The sequence below is a fragment of the Halichoerus grypus genome, chromosome 10 (assembly GCF_964656455.1).
Source record: "Halichoerus grypus chromosome 10, mHalGry1.hap1.1, whole genome shotgun sequence".
Taxonomy (NCBI): Eukaryota; Metazoa; Chordata; class Mammalia; order Carnivora; family Phocidae; genus Halichoerus; species Halichoerus grypus.
The window spans coordinates 55,924,973-55,952,934 of NC_135721.1; the positions used below are offsets into that span (position 1 = coordinate 55,924,973).

At 43.8% G+C, this 27,962-nt stretch overlaps 1 protein-coding gene across 4 annotated transcripts in view; it reads left to right on the forward strand.

Annotated features, from left to right (window-relative positions):
• The window catches only part of SERTAD2 (SERTA domain containing 2), a 108,415-nt gene extending 80,674 nt beyond the window's left edge, over positions 1–27,741 (forward strand). For 2 of the 4 annotated variants that reach the window (XM_036108652.2, XM_078056473.1), the window contains one exon: positions 26,459–27,741. In XM_036108652.2, the coding sequence (XP_035964545.2) occupies positions 26,463–27,416 (954 nt within the window). In that variant the 5' untranslated portion in view covers positions 26,459–26,462 and the 3' untranslated portion in view covers positions 27,417–27,741. Of the gene's footprint in view, positions 1–9,315; positions 9,633–10,098; positions 10,180–26,458 lie in introns of those variants that run through there. The other 2 variants (XM_036108653.2, XM_036108651.2) reach the window with 2 other exon arrangements.
• Positions 27,742–27,962: the final 221 nt, after the last annotated feature.

A 27,962-nucleotide genomic window follows, 5' to 3' on the forward strand; every position in this document is an offset into this window, starting at 1 on the left:
TTCATTTGGGAGACTTGAAATCAGCCGTGCTGGGGGTATTTACACCACAGAAATCAGCAGATGCTACAAATAAAGGCTTCTTTCCCCATCTACCTAGCCAGTTGTTAACCATTGACCAGCACACTACTGGTTTTTAACTTTATACCATCCATGGGCGAATTGAGGAAATAGTCACTTGAATCATTTTCTGTAGGGTTTATTTTTTCATGGAACCCCAGTAAGAAAGACTGCTTGTCTATGGGTAGGGTGTATGCATCTCCCATGTTACCAGATAATGCCAGATTATCTCCAGAATGGTCAATCTGATCGCTGTGAACTATTTTTTTATAATTTGCATTTTTCTTATTACCGATGAGGTTGAGGTCTTTACATATATTTATTGGACATTTAAGTTTCCTATTTAACCCATTTTTCTGTTGGGTTTATAGGACTTTTAAAAAATTTATTCTGAATACTAATCTTGTTTTGATTATATGAATCATATATATCATTCCATAGTCTCTAGCTTGCTTTTATTTTGTTTAATAGATGTTTAATTTTAATGTAATCAAATTATCCATCTTCTTCTTTATGGTTTCTGCATTGGGTGTCTTGTTTCTGAATAGTCAAAGTCTCCGCAGGAAGCAGAATTCCATTCAAATGATACAACTCGTGAGACTTTAATAAAGGGACTTTTTACAGAGATGTGACAAAAGTTGAGGCATGGAAGACCAACAACAGTAGGAAGCTGTTCCTATCCTTAGGTTTAAAGGGGAAAGGGGAGGAAATGGTCTTGCTAGAATTCGTGACAGTTGACACCCTGGAGAAGGGGCCACCCAGAAGCTGTGGGTGTGGAGGGATGGATACTGCCGTGACAGGGGCTCAGAGCAGGAAGGATCAGGAAAGAAATACCCCACCCTCTTCCCCCTCTGACCCACTGGTCTCCTTCTGGTACACTGCTTTCACTGAATCCAACTGGCAACTAGTTGGCAAAAGAACTTAGTTCCTAGGGGGTCAACATTTCAAGGCACAAAGCAAAGCAGAGGTAAGTAGAGAGTGAATCTTAGGAATAAAACAGTAATTTCACATTCCCTCTCCTGAAGCCATAAACACATTCTCCTGTATTCTCTCCTTAAAAGTTTTAAATTAAAATTGTGTTTTACATATTTAGATTTAGTCCACCTGAAATGTATTTTTTGGAGAAATATTAGGTACCTAATTTTATTTTATTTTTGATGAAGTTAACCAGGTGACCCTTAGCCATTTATTGAATAATCTGTTCTTTCCCACTGATCTGTCATACCACCTCTGTCGTATTTTACACTTCCATATATGTGTGGGTCTATTTCTGTACAGTCAATTCTGTTCTATTGATTTATTTATCTATCCTTGTGATGAACATTCTCTTTTAATTACTAGAAATTTATAATAAGCCTTGATATCTGACAGGACACATCCCCCATTTTGTCCTTTACACTTATTACAGCTATCTTTCACCTTTTGCTATTCCAGATGATTTCTGGATTTGCTTACCAAGTTCCATGAAAAAAAAAATTGGGATTTAAATTGGAATTGTATTCAATTTATTGACGAGTTGAGGTGTGAGAGAAGTGATATTTATTTTTTTTAAGATTATTTTATTTATTTATTAGAGAGAGCGAGAGTGAGCACGAGCAGGGGGGAGGGGCCTGGGGGAAAGGGAGAAGCAGACTGACGAGGGACTCGATCCCAGGACTTTGAGATCACGACCTGAGCTGAAGGCTGACACTTAACCGACTAAGACACACAGGCGCCCTGAGAAGTGATATTTATAAAATATTAAGTATTCTTGTCCATAAATGGTATAATTCTCCATTAATTCTCTTCTTTTCATCTGATGAACTTTTCGAAAGGTTTCTATTTTCTCACTTTTCATTTTTGGCCAAATGTGAAAATAGTAATTCTGGAGTCTTTATCTTTACAGCTTTTATTATCACTAAAACTAAAAGTATGATGTCTAACAGTTCCAAAGTGGAAACAAATGAGAGTGGATTGAAAATGAATGTCTGATTCATTACAATTTTTGTCAACCTTTTTGTAATTTGGGCCTTAATTTCTTAAATAACATGAAAAGGAAGTATAAACGCTGTTGAAATTACCTATATTGTTCCCACAAAATCTAGTTATCTGCATTCCCAGTGTGGATTTGCTGCTCTGTGTAATGAGCCCCAAACGAATCACTGCGGTCAAAGTCAGGGAACCTGGCCCCTTTTTAAGTGAGTTTTTTTATATGATGTGACTCTTTCACATTTATGTTTTCTTTTAAAAGAACCATCTTTAGGAATGATTAACCATTATGTATTGTGTGAGCAAACTAAAATTCATAGCATGTGCATTGATTTGTAACAGAACAGCCCAGCAGTGGGCGTCTATGATAGAGATGATATTCTGGCACTCTCCTTTCTAAATTTGGTGTCACAGGTTCAACTTCTGTTTTTAAAAAGGGAAGTTGCATATGGCTCATTCACACTATTATTTTCTCCTTAAAAGCCAGTTTCTCTGATAATTGCCCATTTAAGGAGTTGCATATAACTCACACAAGACTTCTCTAAGAAAACAGTTTTGAAACAAGTGTTACTTAGCAAGATTAAATTTTTCATTCAATATTTAAAGCATGTTTAGAAAAACAATTGACTGGCCACACAAGTGTATCTAATGTGTTAGTGTTTATCTGGGATGCTTACTTTAGTTCTTCCTTCTTGACCTCACTCTGTGCATTTCTGAAATTTTAAATATTAAGAACTTGTAAATTAAAAATTTAACCTTTTTTCAATTTAAAGCAAGGGACTAGTATGATTGGACAGTTGGATAATTTTGAAAAAATGTTTATTCTTATTTATTCTGGCAACAAGTCTTTAAAACAAAAAGCTCTACATCGGTGACTAAAAGAAAAGTCTACACCATTTTACCTAAGTGTTACCTATCTTCCAGAAAACCCAATAAAAATTCAAAGTAGCAAACAAGCTGATTCATTTTTAGTTGTATACTATGTTTACATTTAAACTGGGTTTTCTGGCCACATGTTTATTTTCTAATGATACCTTATAGTCTGAACTTAGAGGCATTTCCTGGGCATCTATACACATTAAAGCTTTGCTTTTTTTTTTTTTTTTTAACTTCTCAAAGTAGAATTTTTACAGCTGGGACTTCAAAAATGGCTTAAATATATTATTTACATTTCCCAAATTACCATAGTTCTCTTAAATGACTTCTTTATTCATAGGTGATTTAAAGGTACACAATCCTAGATAGTTTCGACAAGAGATATGAGACTATGTATAGCAGAAAATAGAATTTAGTCTAGCCAGTCATATAAATGCTTGATTTTGAAACATAAAAGAGAGCTGGCATTAGAGTAATACTTCCAAAAAAAATTATTTTTCCTGTCATCATTTTGCCAAGTTTTCCTGGGAGTTAATATTGGATGATGATATTCATAAAATATTTGATTATTGGCATATTTTTATATTCCATGACCATGAGGGCATGAAGGTGCCAGTAATAAGGGGTCATTTGAACCATTCAGGTAATCACTTGAAAATATGGATAGGCAAGGCTTCACCGCCCCCCCCCATAATTATCAAATGCTGCTGTGGTTTTAAATATCATTTGACCAAGACTTTTAATTCTTAAAGTAGGAAGAGGGGGCGCCTGGGTGGCTCAGTCGTTAAGCGTCTGCCTTCAGCTCAGGTCATGATCCCAGGGTCCTGGGATCGAGCCCCGAGTCGGGCTCCCTGCTCAGCCGAGAGCCTGCTTTTCCCACTCCCACTCCCCCTGCTTGTATTCCCTCACTCGCTGTGTCTCTCTCTGTCAAATAAATAAAATCTTTAAAAAAAAATTAAAAAAATACATGTATATGGTTATTTATATGTGTACACACACACACATGCGCAGCTTAGTGAAAAGGTAGTGAGAGGAAAACATTAGCAGGAGAGATTAACCCCTTGAGTTTATGAAGCTGGTATAAACTCTTCAGCATTCTTTAAATTATTCATTCAGTGAAAACTTACAAATACCTACTGTGTCAGGTACCGTTCTAGAAGCTAGAGACAAAGTGATAAACAAGAATGCCAGTTTTATGAACCATATTGGAAATGAGTGAGGGGTCTGAAGTGTGTGATGAGTTTCATTTCTTTTTCGTTGTGGGGTTTATGGGTTATTAATTCTGTGGGCTAAAATAGGATGCTAACAAAGCCACGGACAGGCAGGTTTGGAGTTCTTCGTGTAAGAAGTAGAATTGTTGTTATTTCATGACCCTAGTGTAAGGTCAAAGCAAAATGGTGTCCAGATCCTGGCACAGCACTACCCTCTTGGTGGCCTCTGCATGTCAGCTTTGTACTTCTTGCCTATAAACCATCTTCCCTGCTTGAGTTCATACTCTTCTCAAGACCCTCCGCTTGGTCTTTCCTGGCTTCCACAAACAATTTCCGTGAATGTTAGAAATCTCACAGCCTCCAGACCTTCTCTGTCCCTGGGAGTCAGCTTGGTAAAGGAGTTCAGTTGGCAGGTCCATCTCCAAGCCTCTGTTCCCTCCTCTGTAAGATGTGAGGAGTACCTGTCCTGCCTATGGCACAGGGAAGCTGCTATGAAGAGTGAACATGTAAATCCACATGAAAATGCCTTCTAAACCATCCTGCTTCTATCCAAACGTTGGGGGAGGGATGGTGTGAGCTACAGATTTCCCAGGAACCATAATGGGTAACAGATCTAGGAGAGTACAGGTAGATTGCTCAAATCTGTCTTCTAGATACGAAAATAATTCCAAGAACATATCCTATTGAATAGAGTATATTATTATCATTATTTGTACTTCTCTTTTCTTTTAGAAATGTGTGAATGTGAAGTTGGTTTTATATTCTTCCAGTTTGAGCAGATTATCTCATTTGAGCCTAAAAATCCCCCATGGGGATAGTCTACATCGTTACCACTTTTTTATAGACTCCTAGCTCTGGGAGGGGCTACAGACATCTTTGAGCCTGAGCACCTCCTTTTGAAGGGTGTGAAAGCAGGCCCTGTGATGCCAAGGGTCTGATTCAGCCTCCCTGCTGGCTGTGGCTGAGGACCTAGACCCGAAATCTCCTGACCAACAACCTGTGCTCTTTTCCCCAGAACCAGTGCTGACCTTAAATCTGTGAAATATCAGATTAAGAAACTAAAAAGTCAACGATTAATCATAGTTAAGTGATTTATTTGTACAAGATCTTCCTACTCCTACTCCAGGACTCATCCTCTCAGCAGGCTGGTTCCCAAGGACAAGGAAGGCGTGGAGGCCATGCGATTTCTAACATTTATTGATGTTTTCTGTGGATGCCAGTAGTGCCCAGTATCTTGAGAAGAGTATGAACTCCTCAAGAAGGGAGGATGGTTTATACACAAGCAGTACAGAGTTGACATGCAGAGGCCCCTGAGAGGGTAGTGCTGTGAGCGGAACTGGGGACAAGGAGAGATGCTTGCGAGAAGCCACCACCAGTCTTTAATGGAAGAGCATCCAGAAGGAAGGGACCACTGGAGTTGTTACCAGGAAAGGCCTCTGCTTTCCAGCTGAGAAAAGGGTGAGAGCAAACGCTGGAGGCTCTAAGAAGGGCTGCTCCAAATTGGACCTCACAGTTTATCTGAAGATTTTAATGGAAAATAGTGGCAATTGGAATAGGAAGGACACTAATGCCCAAAAGAAGCTATCTTTTCTAGTCATGCTTAGAAGGGACTAATCAACAGTGTTAGGGGGAAAAATGGCTTGAAAAGCATTTTCTTCAAATATTATCACTAAGATTTTGTCCCAAGTTTGGATTTAAATATTGTCAGATTTTTAAAGAGAAGAAGGTGTATCTCTAACAGAATAGCTCTCTCTCAGAACATAAGGGGCTGCCGATGCAAAGCAGGCCAGTAATAATTAGGGAAGCTGTGCAAAAGCAGCCCTTCCCTGGAGTTGAAGTTCTGCTTGTGTGAACCGTGACCTCAGGGAGAAAGAGGGAAAAAAACCTGACAAAAGTGGGTGGAGGAAGAGCCGGAGAGGAGTCTGCAGAAGGAGATGTGTTAACATTCTCCATTGCTACAACGAAGTTTTCAATTCCTAGTGGCTGCAAATACTGAACCTGTCTGTGCCATCTTAGAGAGAGAGAGAGAGAGAGTTGTGGTTTCCAAATCACCGTGTCCAGTATCAACTCCTTGGTAATCAGTTAGGTGATGTGCCTTCCAGAACTTTATTTTGAAGTTAATGGTTTTACATTATCAGTGAGTGGGAAGTCCAGGTTCAATAAGGATGTATTTTCCATGAAAAGATGATTGAGCCCAGCTGGCTGCATACAATGCGTCTCAAGAACTGAAATGTTTATTTTATCTGATTTTATTTTTTTGCCGTAAGATCAGTATTTCCAAGGTACAGAGGTGGCTGATTACTACTAGTATTTCAAGTGGAGCCTGAGAGATAAAATATGGTAAAGGAGAAAGAAAAAGTGAAGTTTAAAACTATTTTAAAGTCTTTGTTTCTCAGTTTATATAGCCAGCTTGTCCTGGTGTCATTTCTTGGGTGCATGCTAATTAAGTGCTAAAAGTAGCCTTCAGTTAGTGAAGTCCTCTAGTAGTTTGCAAGATGTGAAGGCCCAGAAACTTTCAAAGAGAAGCAGTGAAGTGCAAACTAGTACCCAGAATACAAAGCAATGTTGAGAAGTACCTCTCTGAAACTAAACTAATGAGTATTTTTGCAAATTACCATCACCGTTCTATTCTTACAAAAGCCATGTTTGTTTTCTCCCCAAACAGATATATTCCCGATAGTTACATGTGGATGCCTGGCCAAATTTCTTATATTTGAAAGTGAGAAGGAGAAACTCTAAACTCTAAATCCTGAGGGTAGGATTATTTTAAATGGGCTTTTAAATGTCCCAGAGAGTGAGAGTGAAAACCACACTTATATTTTCACGAAACATTTCTTGTTCATTTGCTAAGAATAAGCAATGATTAAAAAAAAAAAAAAAATCATGCCATTGCATACTGAAGGGAGTTGACTTCAAAAGCTCAGGGAGGGCTTTTCCTTATCTTTGTGGAGTTGGGTTCCCTGGGCCAGGCGGGGATTGCTGGGCTGCCTTGTGGGGGCTCAGCCTGGGGGGAGGGGTGGTTAACCACCTTGTGTGGGACCACATAAGCAGCTGTTGAAGCTGCCACTTCAAGCTTTGATGGAAGATACCAGAATCTAAAAGTGGGGGAAGTGGGACTCGTATATACTGTGTATACTGTTAAGAGGTTACTACCTTCAAAAGTGTGGAAAGGTGAAAACCTCTTCACTCGAAAACTCAGGTTGCTCTCCTAAGAAGTCCGACCTTTCCTGAATAACGTGCCTTAGCAGAATCTCAGGTCCACTCTGGAGACACAAAGCTTGTCACTTTGATTTTGGTTCTTTTGTACAGGAACACTGCATTTGGTAATCCATTTGCTAGAAAATATCCAAGTTCCACAAAAATTCTGTAAGTTTAATTCACTGCTAACTTCAATTCATGAGTAACAGTTTAAATTCATTTTAAATTCAACAGAGCCTCTGGCCTCTGCTACAAAGATATCACAGGAAGAGATTATTGCACCTTCTATTTCAATGGCTTTTCCTTAAAGTGAGCGCTGAAAGTATAAGTGAGTGGGTGGTTAGGAAACTGTTAGTAGTTAGTGTTGTCTCTAAAAGGCAGAACTCTGGAAATGAAAAATATCTTGGCTTCACAGCAAAATGTTTGAATGTTCTGCCACCCAGCACAGACTGAGCAGGACCTGCAGAGGGCCCTGAGCATTACTTCCATGATGTGTAATTTGGAGCGCACTGTAATGAAACTTTCCAGAGATATCCACAAATAATTAGCTTTTGGCATCGGTTATACTTAAAGAAAAATCTGTAAGATTTTAATTATACTGAGGGTCAAGTAAAAACCTTTTTTATTCTCCTTCAAGATAAAATGAGAAACACGGTCTTTTCTACCAACATTTTAGCCCAGGTTTAATTTCAATAAGATCATCAATTTGATTGATAACAAATCATTACAGAAGAGTTGAATAGGTCTACACTTGTCTTGATGTTAAAGACTTATAATCACCTTTATGTTAGGTCTTAAAGCTTTATTATCCTTAAATATAACTAGTACAGTGAACCATTAAACGCCAGATATCTGAGATATTGATTGGGGTGACAGCCAAAATTTTAAGGTACCTGAATTACTTTTTGTAACAGCTTTACATTGAACGCGCATGTAATTTTCTAAAATAATCATTAATTTTCCAGGGGAGCTGTCTCTCTTTTCCTCGTGTTTTAAATTCGCAGCACTCAGGCATACACACCTCTCCCAATTAGTATACATTTCCCTGCCACATGTAAGTAGTTCGAAGCCGATGCCGTCCTAAGGAGAGGGAAAAGGTTATCCACATGAAGCTTCCGGGCGGAGGACGGGGCCTCTGACCGCGCTGCGTCTCCAAGCCTGGGCTTCCCTACCTGCGTGGGCTCTGCCAGCGCGGGCGGCCGGCCACGAAGAGTGCAACTCGGCTCCGTCCTACTCCGAAAGTACTGTTGACTTGGTGACCCATTTCGAGTGTTGGGCGGAGGCCGCCGCGCGCAAGGGGCATTTTCTGACCCCGGCTCCAGCTGGAGCCCCCGTCCTGCGGTTCGGACATCTCTGCAGGCCGCTGGTGCGTCCGGAGACGGGGGCGTCTGGGAGTGTCCCAGCTGCGGACGCTGCTGCTCCCCCCCTCCCCCCCGCTCTCCAGGGACGCCTGTCTGGAAAGCCGCGCAGGGAGCGTGGACGCCGTGCCTCGGGGTCGAATTTTTGCCCCTCGCCTCCTATCCCCTCCTCCCCCGCGGGACCCTGTCTGCCCTGCTGACCGGCCCCAAGTTGCCGAATAGCTTAGATGCTTGTCATATTTGCGGTCGCGCGACTCAGCGGGCTGTGCGCGCGCTGCACTCGCCGCCGCCTTTGTCACTAGCCGCTCGGTCATTTGCATGAGTATTTTCTGGAGTGTGAGGGGATTATTGGTGGTTAGTTGTGGTCCCCTGGCCCGAGTGTCCCTTTTCCTCTCGCCATCTCCTTAAGCCTTTCCCTAAGAGAAAATAAAGGGCGCGCCGGCCGGAGAGGGAGCCGTGGGCGGCGCTGCCACCCGACGTCTCCCGTGCTCTGCCTGCCCCTTCCTGCTCCTGCGGCGGCCGGGGCCCGGCTCGGCATTTATCGCGCCTCCCGGGACCGCCGGGGGAGGGGGCGGGGTCGGGGGCGGGGCGGGGCCTGCTGAGCCCGGGGCCCGGAGCTCGCGGGAGGCTCGCTGGCCGCACGTCACTCCTGCACAGAGAGTGCTGGAGCACGAGCTGCTGCTCGCTCGGTCAGGGCGCCCCCTCCGCCCGCCTCCCGCTTCCTCCTCCGCTGCCTGCCTGCCGCCGCCGCCGCCGCCGCCGCCGCCGCCGCCTCCACCATTGTATAATGCTCCGAGCGCGCCGGCAGAGGACTGCGGAGTCTTAGCTTCGGTCTCGCCTCCTGCCCGCTCCTCGGCGCCACCCTCGGGCCCCCGGAGCGGGGACTCCGCATGGAGAGAGAGTAGCTTGAGGAGTGGGCAGAAACCCCTCCTGATGCGTTAGTTCCCAGGTGGAGCTGCATGTGGTAAGTTCTCCCGGCGCCAGGCTGGAGGGGATCCTCGGATGCGCCGGGCTCCCTTTGGGTGGATGGGTGGGGGGGGGGGCGGCGTTGGGACCCGGCCAGGGCCGGGAGAGCCCGGAGGGCGGAGGAGGGGCCCGGGCGGCCGCGAGGGTGGCGGGCGCCTCGGCTAGAGGGACCTGGCCTGGTGCAGGTACCCGGAGGAGCGCTCCCTCCCACTGCTTCCCGGCCTCTCACCCTTAGACCCCCGGGGTGAGGGCCGGGGACCCCCCAGCGTACGCGGGCAGATCTGCTGGGGGAAGGGCAGGGGACGGGCAGTCACGGACCCGGGTCAGGAGGGGGTCGAGAGCTAACCGGAGCCCAGCAATGGGGCGGAGGGAGCTGGGAGCTGTCGCTTTTACAGCTGGGATGTGTGTGCGTGTTGTGGCCGTTGTGTTGTTGTGAACGTACGAGACTTTTTTTTTTTTTTAAGGCTCGGATTGCTGGAGTGAAGGCTGCTTCACTTTTGGGTTCCGTGACCGGGTGTGCATCCAACTTGCTATAGTGTGTTTCTGTGAGTTTCTCTGTGTTTTTAGCTTGAAAACATCCCTCTCTACCCTCCTTTCGCCCGTGACAAGTGAATTGATTTTGAATATATGTGTGTATTAAACTTAACGTCTCACTGGCTTTTAAGTTAGAAATCTACAAGTCATCTTGGTGGTAACCGCCTATGACTGAAAGGGAGGGGGCTAAGGGGAGCCAGCTGTCCCTGGCCCTGGACTTTGTACCATTAAGACAGAGGGTGCCAGAGGGCCATTGCATCTAGAGAAAATCATAAGTTGTTCTTATTTTTATTCTTGGCCATCAGTTAGCTTACCTTTAGCAGAAGTTGTGGTAATAGATTGAGATGGGAGTAGTGTTTTGGGTTGTCTTAAATTTCACAAAAAGATTAGGTACAGTTTGTCTTAGAATAACTTTCTGCTTTCAAACTGGGTAGTTTCGGGATGTTTTGGGTGGTGGAAAGTAAGTTTTTACAGACACTGAATGGGGAGGGGACATTAGCAGGGTGAGACATACAGCCTCAGACTATAGCAGTTTTTATTTGAATTGAATTGGGCAGCCCCAGTTAGTCTTAAGGAAGACAGTAAATGTTTTCAAGCTTTGTTCTTGAAATATGCTTTTTGATTTCCCAAGATATGTTTTTTTTTTTTTTTTTTTTTTGATTTCCCAAGATATGTTAAGAAATGTCCATAATGTGTGTAAAGAACCTAGAAGTTGTAGCAGCCAATAGGATCCCTGAGGCCTTAAGTGTTCAAAGTAGCATTTTATAATTAGGGACTAGTCTCTGACAAGATTGAAGTGGGCTCTTGGCTCCACTCAACCCCTGGAGGACAGTCCACCTGAGAGCCTCTTCATTGTTTTGCTGAAGGGGGTGAAGGAGGTAGTTGCTCAGCTAACCAGAAGGCATGCCTCACTCTAGGAGCTCCTCCCATTGCTCCCACTTTTTATAGCAGTCTATTCTGATTTGCGCAAGCGAGGGTGTGCTGTGAGGGTGAAAATACCCATTGGAAGACCCAGCTTCTGGCCTGAGCAAGAATAGCTTGTTCATGGATCTCTGCTTTCCTGTTAATTTTATCAGTTTCTTTGTAGAAAAAGGAGAGACGTGTGTTAGAAAGTTTTCCTTTAGCCTCATTGATTTACTTAGAGAAATTAACACGTTAATGTAAAGTTGTTTATGTTGTTCATCAAGTTTGGAAGCCCTGAAAATAATTTTTACTTACCCCCAACTCCTAATTAAAATGTACATAACCATGTTGCTGTCAAGTGAGAAATTCAATGAAATGCATTTGACAGCCATTTTTTTTTTTTTTTTTTTGACAGTCTGTTCCTTGCTTTATTACAACAGGTAGGAGAGAGAACTCACATTTTATAATACCAACCAAGTGTACAACAAGAGGTGTCCTAAGGAACAGTGTTATTGTCAGGCAAGTGTTACAGCTTCTTAGGTAACAGCTGCTCAGTCTTGTTTCCTTTTAAGAATTAAGAGAAGGATATTAATTCAGATTTTGAAATTCTTTAGGCTCCTGTTTCCTGAATTGTCCCCCTTGGAAGCTTTTTTAGCGAGAAACTGAAATATAAATTTTACCCAGTTGCCACGCACTGAATTACTAATAATGAGCATAGAAAAAAGTAAAAATTTTGCTATTTTTTTTTTTAAAGATTTTATTTATTTATTTGACAGAGAGTGAGACAGCGAGAGAGGGAACACAAGCAGGGGAAGTGGGAGAGGGAGAAGCAGGCTTCCCACGGAGCAGGGAGCCGGATTTGGGGCTCCATCCCAGGACCCTGTGATCATGACCTGAGCCGAAGGCAGAAGCCCAACGACTAAGCCACCCAGGCACCCCAAAATTTTGTTATTTTAAAACTCATTCAAATTTATGTAACAACTGATACTTTTGGCATCCCCTATTTTAAATAACGCTCCAGTGGCCGAATAAAAGTACAACAGTACTCTAGAAAGACACATACACAAAACGTAAAAAAGGTATGGGGGAGGTCAAAAATACAGACAGACGCATAAAGCTTTTTTTTTTGTCAAAGTAGCATACTACAAATTATCAGTATCAAATTATACTACAAGGCTACCCTCTGTCAAGGATTTTACACTTTAACTCAGAAAGGTAAAAGCTACAACAGAAGCTTTTTGAGTTTGTTTTTTTGCTGTGGTTTCTTGCTAAAGAACACTAGTAAAAGCATGGAGCTTTATTTTATATTTCATTTATATCAGAAAAATCAAGATCACTGTCAATATATGTAGATTAAAAACGTGGAGATAAATATGGTATTTAGGAGTGTGAACTTTAATTCACTTGTAGAATTGTTTTAAAACTTTGTTGCTACAGAAATTTCATATTTGTTGTTATGGAATATCCTGTAGGGGACGGCTCTAGTTGCAGTAGTTTCTTGGCCAAGGACAGAAAGAGAAAGAGAGAGGTCTCTTTGATTACTGAATCCAAAGATCACGTATATGCTAAAGGCACCAGAGGGCAAGCTTTGGCTTTCAGTGAAAAGTGGCCTTGCAGGAAGGGTAACGCCCACCTTCATAGGTCTTTCCATTAATTAATACTGACCAACAGAACATACAAAATTCTGCGGCCACTTGCATATGGATAAACGATAATTTTCTGCCTACTGTTGATACCATTACTTAAACAAATGATGGAAACCCATAAGCTAGGACTTCTGCTTAAAAAGTATGTGGATATTTAATATAGTTTTAATATTCTCGAAGGAAACAGCTACTAACCAAAGTTGGCATGTCTTTAAAAAAAAAAAATGTCTCCAGTGGCCAGTGCAATTGGTATGAAAAGCAAACTTCTGCCCTCTGTGCAGATGCTGGGAAACCCTGTGAACAGAACTGTCCCCTGGAGCGCCCATCACTCATTGTGTGGAGCAGTGTCTTTCTCCATGAGCACTGTGTCGCAGTTCATTCTTTGTATGAATCTGTGAATGGCATATGTCAGGCCAATAAGACGACATTCCTATTCTGGGTAATAAATAGATGCCTTGTGGGTTTTTTTTGTTTTTTTTTTTTTTCTTGAAGATCATGAGACAAACAAAACATGCTTGGCTGTCTAAAAATTTTCATTGAAACACAAATAAAAATTTCAAAATAAAAACATCACATTATCTTTGAAAAACATATGACTTTTAACAGGACGAAACAAACGCTTATCATTTGAACGAAGCACTTCATATAGACAATGCAAACTCCCTTTTGAAAATTCTGCTCTCATTGTGGTCTGAGGGCTCCAAAAGCTGGAAAGGCTCATCTGTCTCCTCTTAGGGTCTTCTGTCCCTCATCTGAACTTAATTGGAAATACCTGCCAGGATTTACTGACACAAACATCACAATTTGATTTATGTAGTTTAGAAGCCGAGGATCACATAAGCCGTATTCTGTACCCAGGGCCGCTCTCAGTTCTGAATGGAGTCGGCATCTGCTCGCCTGTCTGGCCTCCCCTTACACTTGCACGCTGCGTGTGCAGTGCTGGCCCTGCCTCTGAGCGGGGACGGCCGAACAAGGGGTGAGTGTGCCCGGCCCGGCCCCACCCTGAGTGGAGTGAGCTCTGCGGATGTGTGGGGTGGGGGCTGGAGGGAGGAGAGTGGAGGGCAGGTCTGGAGCCACCGTGCAACTGCTACAGCAGGTCTGACTAGTTTTAGGTGCCCAAAGGCAGCTTTGTTTCTCTAGTGACTCCAGGTAGCAGCAAACCTAAGTTCTTAAAACTAATTCATGTCTGACTTACTATCTTTTTGTCTCTCTGCAAAAACCTGTAACTTTGCGGAGTTACCAAGTGGTTCTAAGGTTTTTGCTTTCACAGTCTTCATAGGCGGTTAACTGACAAGAAGCCCCTAAACCAAGCATTTTTTGTGGTTCTAGGGAGTTTCATGTAAAATAGTGAAGGGGAAGGGATTCTGGCTCATCAGGGCATTTTATGTATGAACACTCATGTTTGTAGTGGGCTGTGTGAATCTGTTGAACAAAAGTAGAAAGAACGACCTGAATGTGCCAGGGCCAGAAAGTTACATGCGGATGTTCCACTTGCTGCAGATCAACCTTTAGCTCCTTGCTCTCCTCTCCTGGCTGGCTGCTTATCATTCCCCGCCACGCCGCAGCTCCTGGGGCTTCGAGCAGGGCTGCCGGAGTACCCCACCCTGGTGTTCAGAAGTGTTGCCTGAGTTAAACTTGGGGAATCTGAAAGTCCCAAGGTCATCTCTACACCAGAACAGGTTTGCATAAAATTCTAGCCAGGCTAACGAGATAATGACGTGGCGACTGTTTTAAACTGATCCTCCCTGAGTGGTTCTCCCATTCTGTAATAACACATGATACAGATTTGCCTTTCAGATTTCTCTCCTTTTTGGAGGAGGGAACCTCCATGTGCATGTGTACTTCTGTGTCTTCCCTGCTGTCATAGAGAAGCGGTCCGGCAGAGGAATTTGAGCTCTGTGGTCTGCAGCTGAAGAAGAAACTTTTGTGCTGCCTCTCTGCTGGTCATGAAATTGCTGATGGTCTCTTCTGAGTAGCTTTTAAAGCAGGCTGACTTTTAAAAAATATTTTTTTACCACATCCAGAAATGGAAAATAAAATAGATTCACCTGATGATGATTGCTAGCGGTCTAAGGGTAGCTGGTTTACAAATTCAAAGTGTGGATTCTTCAAGTAGCACCTGCCTTCTTGCCTCTGAAACTCCTGAAGATAGGCAGGATGAATGGAATGTTGGGGTAGCGAGTGTGGTACGCTGGGGGCAGGCTCTCCTTAGGGATCATTGAAGAGCTTTGAAGTGTTAAGAGGTTGGTTCCTTAGAAAATAAATATTTATCACATTCAGTGTGGTACTCTGGTTATTTTTATTGTCTTTGACTAAGTGACTTTGTGTTCCATAGGCCATTAATTATCAGTATGCAGAGGTCCTCAGAAAGAAATACATTTTATCTCAGAGTAGCCCCACAGTAATTATTTTTAAAAATGAATGGCTGGCATATTTACAAAGTATCATTCACTGCTCTCAAGTTTAGTTTGTATCCTCATTTTCTTTTCTCTACTTTGTGAGTTATTCAAGTATATGATGTAAAGTTTAAATTGTCTTTGTAAAACCTTATCACTAGCCTGCCGAATCCTTAGGAGTAACTAAAACACACATGCTGATTCTAAGTATGGATGTTGCTTATATGGGAATGTAACGTACACTGTTGAGTAGTTTCCTCCCTTTTATGTGTCTCTTAAGTCTGTTTCTATTATCCTGTACTTTCAGATTATATCCTCTCATGTATGTCATGTTGTAGAAATTTCTTTTAAAGAATCCAGATTTGGACCATACAGTACAATGTTCAGTTTTACTCATTCAGTAAATAAAAAATAAATAAGTAGACTGCATGTGGAAGTTAAAAGATGAAATATGTTTGATATTTTATAACATGTCTTCTTTAAAATGATTTTTCACAGTAATAAAGCATTCTGAATTTGAACACAAAGATTAAAAACTACTCATTGTCTATAAGAAACACTTCTATAAAAATGCTTTCTGTTGTAGTATACGTACTGAGTTTCTGTTAGTTTCATTCAGTGGCAGGTAGTTGGCTAACAAAACCTGGAAGGCAACCTTTTGTTTAATTAAAGATGTAATTTTATTTTATACAGATGCATTCTAACAAATTACATTTGCCTGTTTTAGTGTGACTGTTTTATAGATCTGATGGCCCTCTTTTTAAAAAAATACAAAAAACTGTCACTTACTTTTGGCAAAAAGCATTTGGTTTCTACCCTAAGCCTTTCATGCCCGCTGACATTGTTTATTACGGGTCTCTAATGTGAGGGGAAAAACAAGGTATCTTTGGGGAAAAGACGCTACAGGAGGATTGAAACCAGAATCCCATCCAAGCAATTATAAATACAGGCGAAAAAAATATTTTCATTATGCACGGGAATGGGGGTGGGGCAAGGCTGGCTACCCTTTACAGGCACATTATCTTAAGGGAAAGAAAGAAATTAAAATCTAAGAACTTTTTTCCTTAATTGATTATGAGTCTTTAGATTCAGCATGTTAAAGATGTTCCTGACACCAAATTAGTATGAATTAGCATCATAATTTAAATGATTATAAAGGTTTATATTTACAAAGTTTCAGATGGAAAGATGGGTGATAATAGTTGTTTATGGACATTATTATGGAACATACAACAACATAGAACCTCAACTTGTAATTTGAGTAGAAAAAATTTCAGCAAGGTAGTTACACAGTAAGTGGTTTCATTATCTCTCTAAGGTTAACTTTGTTACATTTTACAATTAAATGGCTCCTCCCCGGTATCCTTTATGAAGTTTTCCCAAATAACTGCCTGAAGCCATTATCTGTTCAGTGTGGAATTAGTTTCCTGTTCTTAAGAGGCAATAGGATTATTGAAGGCTTTTCAATACTGGTAAAATTGAGACTAACTCACTGTGTGGTTGGGAGTTCACTTTAGGACCCCCACCGGCAATTTTGAACTGTTGGCTTCTCCGAGTCCTCACCTTATGACTTGGGTTTGTATGTTTGTTGTTGTTGTTGTGTGTTCTCACTTCAGGAATTCTCCAAGGGTTTTAACCATGGTTTTTGAAACATCATTGTTACTTATACACAGGCAGCAGCGTTTTCTACTACAGTATTTTCAGAGTTTGAATCATAACATAACATAGTTTAGTTTGGGCTTGGCAAGGCCCTTGGCTTGCTTAGCACTGTCCTGTGTAGACTGTAATTTGGGAACAATCTCGGAAGTGTGTATACTTTGAGAGATCTATAGGTAGAATTGCAATAATCAGACTTCAGGCGCGCCTTATTGCTCTGCTGCGCCCCCTTGTGGCTGGATGTGATGTGCTGTCTTTCAGAGTTTGAAAAGAGTTGACTTGTGCTGGGCATGCTTGTTTACATGGAGCATTAATGGCTTTCTTCTGTGTAAACTAACCTATCAAGTTAATAGAATAGTTCTCGCTGAGGGTGTAAATAATTTATTGTTCTTATTTGATTTTTCAAAATCGTAGCATTTTAAACATATGTATTGACGTGTTCTGTGTGTTTTTAACTTTTTATTATGGAAAATTCAAAACACTCAAAAGTAAAGGAAGAGTGTAATGCATCCCCTTATACTTATTACTCAGTTTCAGTAGTTGTCAACATTTTGTCAATTTTGTTTCATCCACATGGCCAGTTTTTTTCTAGAGGATTTGAAAGCAAATCCAGGCCTCATATATTATGTTTTTGTTAAACTTAAGTTCGGAATCTGTATATTTCTGCTCGATCTTTTACTTTAAGGGTGTGGTGCTTTTAGCCAGAATCCTTAGGTAAAATGAAGTAATTGTTAGCATTTCCACTGTCTTTGGAAGAAGGCGACTGGTGTCCCTAGCTTCTTAAAAGTTAGCTTTAAAACCTAAAATTTCCAGCTGGTAGAGGAACCAGTAAGACAGGATATTAGAAACATTTTATACTACTTAACAGTTACATTCTAAAAAGCCCCTTTTTCTTTCCAGATGTTTATTAACAAGGCCATAGTATAGTCCAAAGAAATATTTACTTGAAACATTCTCTCCCAGAATTTGAGTCTGGTTTGCCTACTAAATGCAGTTAGTTGTCAACGTTTAAATTTTTCCTTTTCTTTTTCCAAGAGAAAAGGTGAATTTGACAAACCAACAGTGTCTGAAACGATCTTCGGTTTAATGGAAGCATGGAAGTAAAAATCCTGAGAGGGAAAGCTAGAGTTTCTTGAAACGTGGACTTTAGAAGACATTCTGAAACCGTAAAAGTTTTTTGTTTTTATTTTTATTTTTTTTAGTTGAGTTAGAGGTGGCCTTCCTGGCCGAATTTCGGTTTTATCTGTAGGCTGTAAGGCGCTGTCAGGACAGCAGGGAGGACTGTTCCCTGGGTCTCCGTGGAAATGCAGGGTGTGACGGGCAGCGAGCAGCCGGTGCGGTGCCCTGCGGCCCCGAGCCCCCCCGGCGCAGCGGGGAGAGCCGGGTGGAGGCGCCGCCGCGAGCGTGGTGTCGGGTTACAGCTGCAGAATAGCGCCCGAGCGCGCCTAACTGGCTTCATCTAGTGCCTGGCTTCATAATTACATTGCTGATTTGTTAGGGAAGGCTTTGTCTTACTTACCAATTAGCATGGATGTTACTGCAGGAACCTCATCCTGGATGAGCTTTGGTTTTTGTTTTGTTTTGTTTTGTTTTGTTTTAAAAAAAAAAAAAACCTTTCCCGAGGCAGGCAACTTTAGGGGTTCTGTTACTAACACTCCCCGCTGTCTTCTGGGAGTCCTTACCCAGTCTGTAAATAAGCAGACAGGCTTTCTCCCCGTTGGAATTTTGCCCCTGTTTCTGCCATTCCCCGAGGCCAGAGGCAGTCACTTTGGGGTCTGAAGGCAGCCTTTGGGAGGGCTGATTCCACACCCCCCCCTTCCTGCACCCTCCAGATCTCCCCCACCCACGCCACCACCCACTCCCACATTCGGGGGTCTGTCCCCACTGCGAGGAGCAGCATGGCACGTGGCACAGCCGTGGGTGGTGAGCCTTTGGAGGACTGGGCCTGTTTCTGTTCGCTGTTTCTGTGATCCTGCCCCCCCAACCCCCAACCCCCCCACCTACCACGTCCTTTTCAGGGTGGCCTTTTTGTTCTCCGGGTGTGTTTTGTTGTTACTTGGGGGAGGGAGGGTGTTAGAAGCATAGACATTATCAGATTTCTGAGCCCTGTGTGTTTTTTAAAGTGTAATATTTTAACAGTGTAGAAAGTTGTCTAAGCAAATGTGGCTTCCCCCAACTGAAGTTGGATCGGGCTTTTCCTTCCTGCCTGGGAGTTGCTGTGTGACAGTCTGACATTGGGAAGAACCATTTCTCAGAGTTCTGCTCTGTGGCTGCTGGGAGGTGTCCTCTCTTAGGCACAGAAGCTCTCTGTTTGGACCACCTCAAAAACAGGATCCAGAATGCATCTTAAGGCAAGTATATGGGGTGCGGAGAAGAGAAATGAGAATATTCCGTGTCTCAGAAGTTGTCTCAGAGCCAGTTCTCTGGCCGGCCTCTCTCTGGGTCTTGGAAGTCTGTCACACACACAATAATTTTGCCAGGGGCACTCCTTCCTTCTATCACTACCCCCAAAAGAAACTGAAAGAATGTGTGTGTTTCCACTTAAAGGGCTGTGGGTTTTGGCAGCACAGGACGTCAGATGAGGAAATAGCCCCTGCTAGCCTTTTCGAAGACACTTGTCACACATTTTCTCTTAGCTTCTTTTTTCTTCAAATGAGGTTGATGCATGAGGACAAACCATTGTTCTGAATTTTTGGCATCGCTGTAAATGTCTCATTTTTATGATTTTTAGTGTCAGCATGGGTACTTCTGTGCCCTTCAGCAGCCAGTGGTCACCTTGAAGGATGTAGTGAAGAGATTAGGGATATGGCTTCCCCAAGCTCCGCTTTGAACTGGGAGCCTTTATCTTGAGAGCTAATAACTAGTGTTTTTAAAACATTTTTATTAAAGTACAGCATGCATACAGACACGTGCATAGATCCTAAGTGTACAGGCCGCTGACCAGCTCCCCAGAAGCCGTGCTCCCCGGTAGCTACCCGTCCCTGACTGCAGACACCAGGGCTTCACTCTGCCTCGTTAACTGACTTTTAAAACATGTCACTTAATCGTGAAGCCCGTTAGACTCCCGAGAAGGGAAAACAGTGGCTTTCTAGTTTTTATTTACTGGTACAAAAGGACATTGGAACAGGCTCTGGAAAATGTACACAAGCTATGAACCAGTTGGGCCTTGAGGTGTTTTGAAGTAATGATTTACATCCTTTTTTTGACCAGCACATAGAAAGCCAGAAAGTCAGCCCTCACGGTGGGCTGAGGAGGCCTCCCATTCAGGCCCCCACAGGAGCCAGCAGGGATGCTGCCCACAAGAGTAGCACTGCCCCCCGCGGGCCTGTCTGTGGGAGGCCCCAGAGGGCTGGGGAGAGCCTGCAGGTTAAAGCAATGGCTTGTGGCGGGAGGGGGAGATGACAGAAGTAGTAGTTTGCAAAAGTAGATTTAATATTCTTACTTTAAATATAACACTTATTTTTGACAGTTCAAATAGCATTAAAGGAGAGTTTTTTTTAAGGCATAGCTTTTAAAAAGTTGAAAAACATTGAGTTAAAGAGAACTTTCTGATTGTTTTTTTTTTAAAGTTTGCATTTTTTCCTTAATGCCTTAACAGTATAAAAGCTATGAAATGTTAGCCTTTTAACGCTTAGGTAACGCATAGGTACTGTTTCAGTTCCTTTGTGGATGCTGGGCTTAAGGCCTCACTACCTTGCACCCTAAGATCCTAGCAAGAAGAGGGGCGCCTGGGTGGCTCAGCCATTAAGCGTCTGCCTTCGGCTCAGGTCGTGATCTCAGGGTCCTGGGATCGAGCCCCACATCGAGCCCCACATCGGGCTCCCTGCTCGGTGGGAGGCCTGCTTCTCCCTCTCCCACTCCCCCTGCTTGTGTTCCCTCTCTCGCTGTGTCTCTCTCTCTGTCAAATAAATAAATAAAATCTTTAAAAAAAAAAAAAGATCCTAGCAAGAAGAATCTGGGTCCCACTGAGCCAGTGGGATCTGATGTATCAGGCTGAGAAGCTGGGCTTTACCATTAAAATTGAGCTGAAGACACCTTAATTCTGCAGAGAGCTTTTTTTTTTTTTAATGTCAGTTGTCAGTTGCCATTGCAAAAACTCTGTTCATTTTTTTTTTTTTTTTTTTTCCTTACTTGCTTAGACACAAATAGAGAAGACCTTTGGACCCAAGATTAATTGGGTAAAAATATCCACAGGCTTAAACATGAAATGGCCGGATGGGGAAAAGAGGAAGTTGTGGTTCTCAAAATAGGGTCCCCACACCAGTATTACCTGGAAACCTGGAAATGCCTTCTCGGGTCCCACGCTAGACCTGCTGAATGAGAATCTTGGGGGTAGGGGGTCAGCATTCTGTGTTAGAAGCCCTTGAGGTGAGTCGGGTACTCGCCCAAGTTTGAGAAGTGTGACAGGCATTCACGAGACAGCCTTCTGAGCTAAGGCTTCCCTGCCCACCGGATGTGCCTCAGTCCCATCACTTTGCCTTGAGGACGTCCTGCCCTGTACAGCTGTCACCTCTGAGGTCTGTTCAATTCTCCTCTTTCTCAGACCCTCCCTCCCATGCACAGTTCACACTCAGGGACAAAGACACACACATCTCTGTGTCTTACAGTTCCCTGGCTGTCCCTCAGAGTCTTTCCTCATTCTTTCCATTTACCGTTCATTTAGTCAGCAACTATTTATGGGGCATCTTCTGTGTGTCCGGGACTGCCCTGTCCTGAGGATACAGAGATGAATGAGACAGAGTCTGTGCCCTCACCGGGCTTACCGTCTGGATTAGGAAACAGGCCTTAAGAGACAATCCCACCTTAAATTTAAATCTCAAATCCTATCTCCAAAAGTCTCTCCTGATCACCCCAGCCCATAATAACCTCTCAGACGCCTTGCTATGGGGAGTCACTCAGAATCTGGAAGTGCAGGGGCGCCTAGGTGGCTCAGTTGGGTGAGTAGCTGACTCTTGATTTTGGCTCAGGTCGTGATCTCAGGGTCCTGGAATCAGCCCCACATCCAGCTCCAGGCTCAGTGGGGAGTCTGCTTGAAGATTCTCTCCCTCTCTGCCTCTCCGCACGCCACCCCCCCAGCCCCGCTCTCTCTCTCTCAAATAAATAAATAAATCTTAAAAAAAAAAGAAATCTGGAAGTGCCAACCTTCCGATAGTGAAGTAATATAGGCCCCTATGTTTCTGGTCCTTTTTCTTAGGAATGTTCTGGTGACCCTTTGTTACTTTTGATCATTTGCCCAAGCAGATTGTAGCTTTTGAGGGCAGGGTCCTTTCTGATGAAAGTTGTGCAATTGAAAGCCAGGTTTGGTATGTAGAGTTGTATTTAGGATTAAACTTCCTAGAAAACTCCAGAAGAGAAGTTTTCATTTCTATTGCTACCCATGAGTTTTGCTCTTTATTTTCAAAGCTCAGTTTGCTGTAGTAAATACTTGCTAAAATTTATGTTAAGAAAATTAGGATGCTAGGAGTTTGTTTCTAACAGGTTTATTGGAAAGAAGAGTGTTTTATCGTGAACCTTATATTAAGAACCCCCAAATATCCAAGAGACATGCCTGTGGTTAGCTTTAGACTCCTTTTTGGAGGGGCAGAAAAGGGAGGAAGCAACCACCTCCTTTCTCCATGTGGGGGTTCTCTAACCAGCCCTGAAGTTCAGGGTCCGTTTTGGATCTTTGACTGAAAAACTGGGTAGAAGACCTGTGCTTTGAACTGAACCAAGCCAAGAGAGGAGACAAAGAGGGGTGTCAGGTCTCAGGAGGGCCTAGAAGTCACACTTGTCACACACCCCTCCCTTCCGCGAACTGCAGGTCCATTGTCCTCGTGCAGGTTCCACAGCCAGGGCCTCTGAGGCAGGAACAGCGGAACACCCCCTTCTCCAGTGTTACCTTGAAGCCCCAGTGAGCCCCAGCTGCTGCTTCAGCTTTTAAAAGGTCACGTGCTTCTCCAATCTCTGGCTTTAAAGAGCTATTGTTACTTTGTTAGCTTGCCTGAGGAAAGAGGCTTCTGAGGAGCTGCTGACCAGCCGAGATCCAGGCCCAGAGACACCACTGGCTTTTTGCCCTCAGGTTCTTGAGTGGCGTGTCTTGTCTTTGTGGACCGTGCCCTGCTCCAGGAGGTGGTCATTAACACCCGCCCTGAGGGTGAGAGTTCTCCTCTGCTGAACGTGCTCAGTGGGAACACTTGACTCAGACGATGTGTTAGGCAAACTCTGGAAAAACTTTAACCTTTAAAAAAGTGTTTAGGGGCGCCTGGGTGGCTCAGTCTTTAGGCGTCTGCCTTCGGCTCAGGTAATGGTCCCAGGGTCCTGGGATCGAGCCCCGCATCGGGCTCCCTGCTCGGCAGGAAGCCTGCTTCTCTCTCTCCCACTCCCTCTGCTTGTGTTCCCTCTCTCGCTGTGTCTCTCTCTGTCAAATAAATAAATAAAATCTTTAAAGTGTTTAAGGTCTTAAAATGTGGACTTATTATGTTGCATTTTATTCCTTTCTGTACAGATCTCGATAGAACCGGGATTACAAGTCAGGATCGTGTGCGTTTTGCAGTCTCACTGGGGGTGTGCAGCCAGTTTTGCCTCATAAAATGCTGTAGAGAAATGAAGGCAAACCTGCTTTGAGACACTCTCTCATGGCTTCCTCGGTACACATTTGAAAAGCATCCAAGCTTCGATCTGTCTATCCCGCTCACAAATTTTGCCTACAAGGGTCCTCCTCCTTCCCCTTCCAGCATTACAACATCTTATCAGGCTGTTCCTAAATCATTGGGATTATCACACAGCTATGACCAGCTGGATCATTCTAGTTGGAAATTAAATGCTTCTCACATTGAAATCTCTTCCAAAACATCGCCACCGATCTCCTTCAGCTGTGGGAGTTCTGCTAAATGCCTAGTACTTCATGCTTGGTAAATAGTCAAGTTTTATCGATTCAGTGGTAATTTCTAGAGAAGTAATCCTTATTGAGAAAGTTATTGAGAGTCCTATTGTTTATTCTGGCAACAACTCTTTAAAAGACAACCCTATATCAATGACTTAAAAGAAAAGTCTATACTGTCTTAGCTACTCCCTCTCCCCCAGAAAACCAATAAAAATCCCAAGTGGCAGTGAGCTTACTAGGTTGTGTTTAGTTGTTATTTGTTTTTGGTTTACATTTGGGGACAGTGCTTCTCAAACTTTTTGTGATGAAGAACCATCTTGTTTGTTTGTTCCTTCTTCACAGATGAATACTTCAGTAAAATATAAAAATACTAGAGAAATGAAATTAAAGTACAGAGACAAAAATAGAAGCCTCGTTTTCGAAATTAGATTTACAGACATACAGTTACTCTGTAAATTTGCTGTAAATGTTTCTAAATAATCCAGTATCTCTAACTCTTCATGGGCCAGTAACAGTTCACAGACTGGCACCTTCTACAGACCACACTTTGAGCAACACTGTTTTAGGGTGTATTTGTCTGCATTTGTGTCCTCTCACACAGATGTACATGTGTTGGGTACAATTACATTATAACCTATAACATAGACTATCTAACAACTTTATAATGAGAAGTAAATGCACTCAGTGAGCTCTTTGGCAAAAGTGAAATTTTCCTAGAAATGAATATTTAGATGCTTAAATTTTAGGCAGATACAAACAGTATAACTGTTTCAAAACACAGTCGTCCAGTAACACTTCTAAGGCATAAAGGCGAAAAAGTGTTTTGTAATGTGAAATGAAATCACCTCCTCTCTGATTCACACTCAAGTTTAAATGAGCACAGATACTTTAGATAGGAAATGTTCTATGCAAAGCATATATACAAATGAGACTTTTTAGAGCACTAAACAGTAGGAGATGTTTTTGTCATGTGAAGTAGTAGATGTAAGAGTTATTACCGCCGTATCTTCCTTGCCTCAGAGAACATTATGGGACTGGTCTTTGGTCCTTGTGATCGACATCCCTTTTCTTAATGTTTCCATGAGGGAAGGCATTCCATACAAGTAACTGCCCCTTTATGAACATTAACAAATCCTCAAGCTGACTCTGACGTTGCTGGGTTGCGGCTATCCTCTCCCGGGGACTGAGGCGTGTGAAGGTAGTCCCTGCAGGTGGAACTCATGTGCCCTGTGACCCCCTGCATGTTTGTCTGCTTTGGGTGGGGAGGGGCAGCATGGCCTTCCTTAACAAAGTGTCGCAAGGAAGATCTGTGACGTTTTATTATGGTTAGCCTTATTCCTTTAGGATGAGACTCAATTCAAAATGATAATGAGGTGTAGGACATGATTTTCAGCCCCTTGCAGACCAGGCTTTATTCATCTGTGGGACTACCCTCTTTTCTGGCAGAGTGCCCAGGACAGCATAGATGCAGAATGAGCAAAATATAAAGGATTGAATGAGGCTCCATGAGAATCAGCTGAAGCAATTCAGTAAAAGGCAAGTCGCTTTTAGGAGAAAAATTGGATAAGTACAAACTACTTGTATATGAAGATATCAATGAGTGAGTGGCACTGAGGAGAGGATTAACACTCGCCTGTGGGTAAGTGCTGCAGAGGTGGGTGGGGGAGTGAGCACAGGCTTGGAGTAATGAGAACCACATCTCCTGGTCTGGACGGCATAAGAACAACTTTTTTGGTTAAATGGTTAGCAAGTGAGGCCTGTGAGGTGAAGGCCAGTGGGCTTGCAGTTGTTCTGTTTAGATGGTAGAAGTTCTGAAAGAAAGGACCACTCTCCAGAAGGTGCAGCCAGCTGAGGGGGTCTTCCCTGAGGCCAGAGCAGGCAAGGAGGCAGCCTAGGCCGGGAGCAGGAGGTGAGGTGGGGCAGGAGTTAAAATTCAAGCCATTCCCAAATGCTCAAGGTCTGAGATATGAGGTGGTTGTTTTTTTGAAATACGTACGTATCTCTGGAATCACAGTAGGTATTTTGTTATGAAATGTCTCACGTACTCAAACAGCAATGCTTATAATCAGAACGGATTACTTTTAAATTCGTCCGCTTAAGTTCAGACCTAACTGTATGCAATCAAATTGAGCCATTGTAACTTGGGCTGGGAAAGCCACATTCCTCCACTTTCTTCTAGGCTGAAAAGCGGTGGCAGCTCCATCGCTGTGGTCATTTGACACAGGCCAAGTGCTTCACCACATGTCACCAAACAGGCAGAAAAGCTCTGTGCATAATGAGGAAGGAAAAGGCATTTTGAAAGCACACAGAGTTCTACGAAAATTGTCCATGCCCTCCTCCCCCCTTCTCCACCTTGGTTCTTTTCATCATTCAAGATGTGTTCAAGCTGTAATCTCTGACACCTTTATCTGTTAGGTCATAGCATCGCAAGTGTTTTCTTGGGCGTTAAAAATAAATCTGTTTGGGGGAGGGAAATTGAACCTGCATGGTAATGTTAGGCAAGCGAAAGCAAGCGAACGCAAGCGCACGAGTGGAGAAAGTCAAAATCATGGTTTCCATGGTAACGTTTAACTTGTCTGTGTCGTACACATTTCTCAAGAAATACATTTACCAGACTACCTAGTGTTCAAATTGCTCCGCCAGCATACAAAGGTAGATTTCCCAATGCGCTCGCATTCTAAATCTTCCCCCAACTAATTCATCTCTTCCACCCAACCTTGGGCAAGGAACTGAAGTCCCAACTCCTGACCTCCGAATCAGCGTCTTTTGTAGGGTAGAAATTAGTTTTCATGTGATTAATTCCACTTCCTTCCTTTCTCCTTTGCAGATATATGTTGGGTAAAGGAGAAAAACGTAAGTTTGATGAGCATGAAGATGGGCTGGAAGGCAAAATCATGTCTCCCTCCGATGGTCCATCCAAGGTGTCTTACACCTTACAGCGCCAGACTATCTTCAACATTTCCCTTATGAAACTCTATAACCACAGGCCCCTCACCGAGCCCAGCTTGCAAAAGACCGTTCTGATCAACAACATGTTGCGGCGGATCCAGGAGGAGCTCAAGCAGGAAGGCAGCCTGAGGCCGGTGTTCGCCGCCGCCGCCGCCGCCGCCGCCGCCTCGCCCCCGCCCGACTCGCTGAGCGACAGCTACCGGGAGGCGCCGCCCGCCCTCAGCGCGCCCGCGCCGCCGCCGCCTCCGCCGCCCGCGCTCGCCGGCGACCTCGGAAGCACTACGCCCCCGGAGGTCTGCCTCACGCCCGCCTCGCTGCTCGAGGACCACGACGACGACGCGTTTTGCACTTCCCCGGCCGCGCCGCCCGCGGCTCCTGCCAGACCCTCGGCTCCAGCGCCGCCGCCGGAGAAGGACAGCTTCTCCTCCGCCCTGGACGAGATCGAGGAGCTCTGTCCCACATCTACCTCCCCAGGGGCCGCAGCGGCAGCGCCCGACAGCTCCAGGGCGGGCTCCGGCGCGCCGGGCGTCCCGAGGCCCGACGACCCGAAGCTGATGGACTCTCTGCCCGGGAACTTCGAAATCACGACGTCCACGGGCTTTCTGACGGACTTGACCCTGGACGACATCCTGTTCGCCGACATCGACACGTCCATGTATGACTTCGACCCCTGCACGTCCGCGTCGGGGACGGCCTCCAAGATGGCCCCGGTGTCGGCCGACGACCTCCTCAAGACTCTGGCCCCGTACAGCAGTCAGCCGGTGGCCCCGAGTCAGCCTTTCAAGATGGACCTCACCGAGCTGGACCACATCATGGAGGTGCTGGTCGGCTCCTAAGAGCCCCGGACCGCTGCCTGCGCCGCCCAGACCCTGCGAGTGTCCCCGCACCCCACAGCTCTCCGCACTGTGCATGCACCCTTGCTTGCCTTTTTCAGAGAAAAAGATCGTTTTACACAAGGATCACACTAGTTTTCGCTTTGAGCAGAGTTGGAGTGCCTTCATCCACGTATGACCACTTTTAATACGCTTTTTTGAGTGGTTCTCAGAGACCTACTGCCCTGGAATAGGAAAGAATACATTGGAAGACAATGTTGCTATGCTGAATGACAAAAATAAACAGTTCAAGTGAAGCACAAGGAATAAGTTGGAAAAGCTGTAAATTGCATGTGCATATTTGTCTATTTTTTCTATAAGTTTTATTGCAAGAGGTAAAAAGAGAAAATATATATATATATTATTTAGATAATCTCAGTACCTTTTCTGGCATTTTCGCCCTGTATAGGTTGACTTGGCAATTCAGCCTTTTTAGAGGCATTAACTACTCCTCCTAAGTGTTGCATTTACATGGCTGTTTAGAAACTGCTGCCCAAATTTATTTTATAT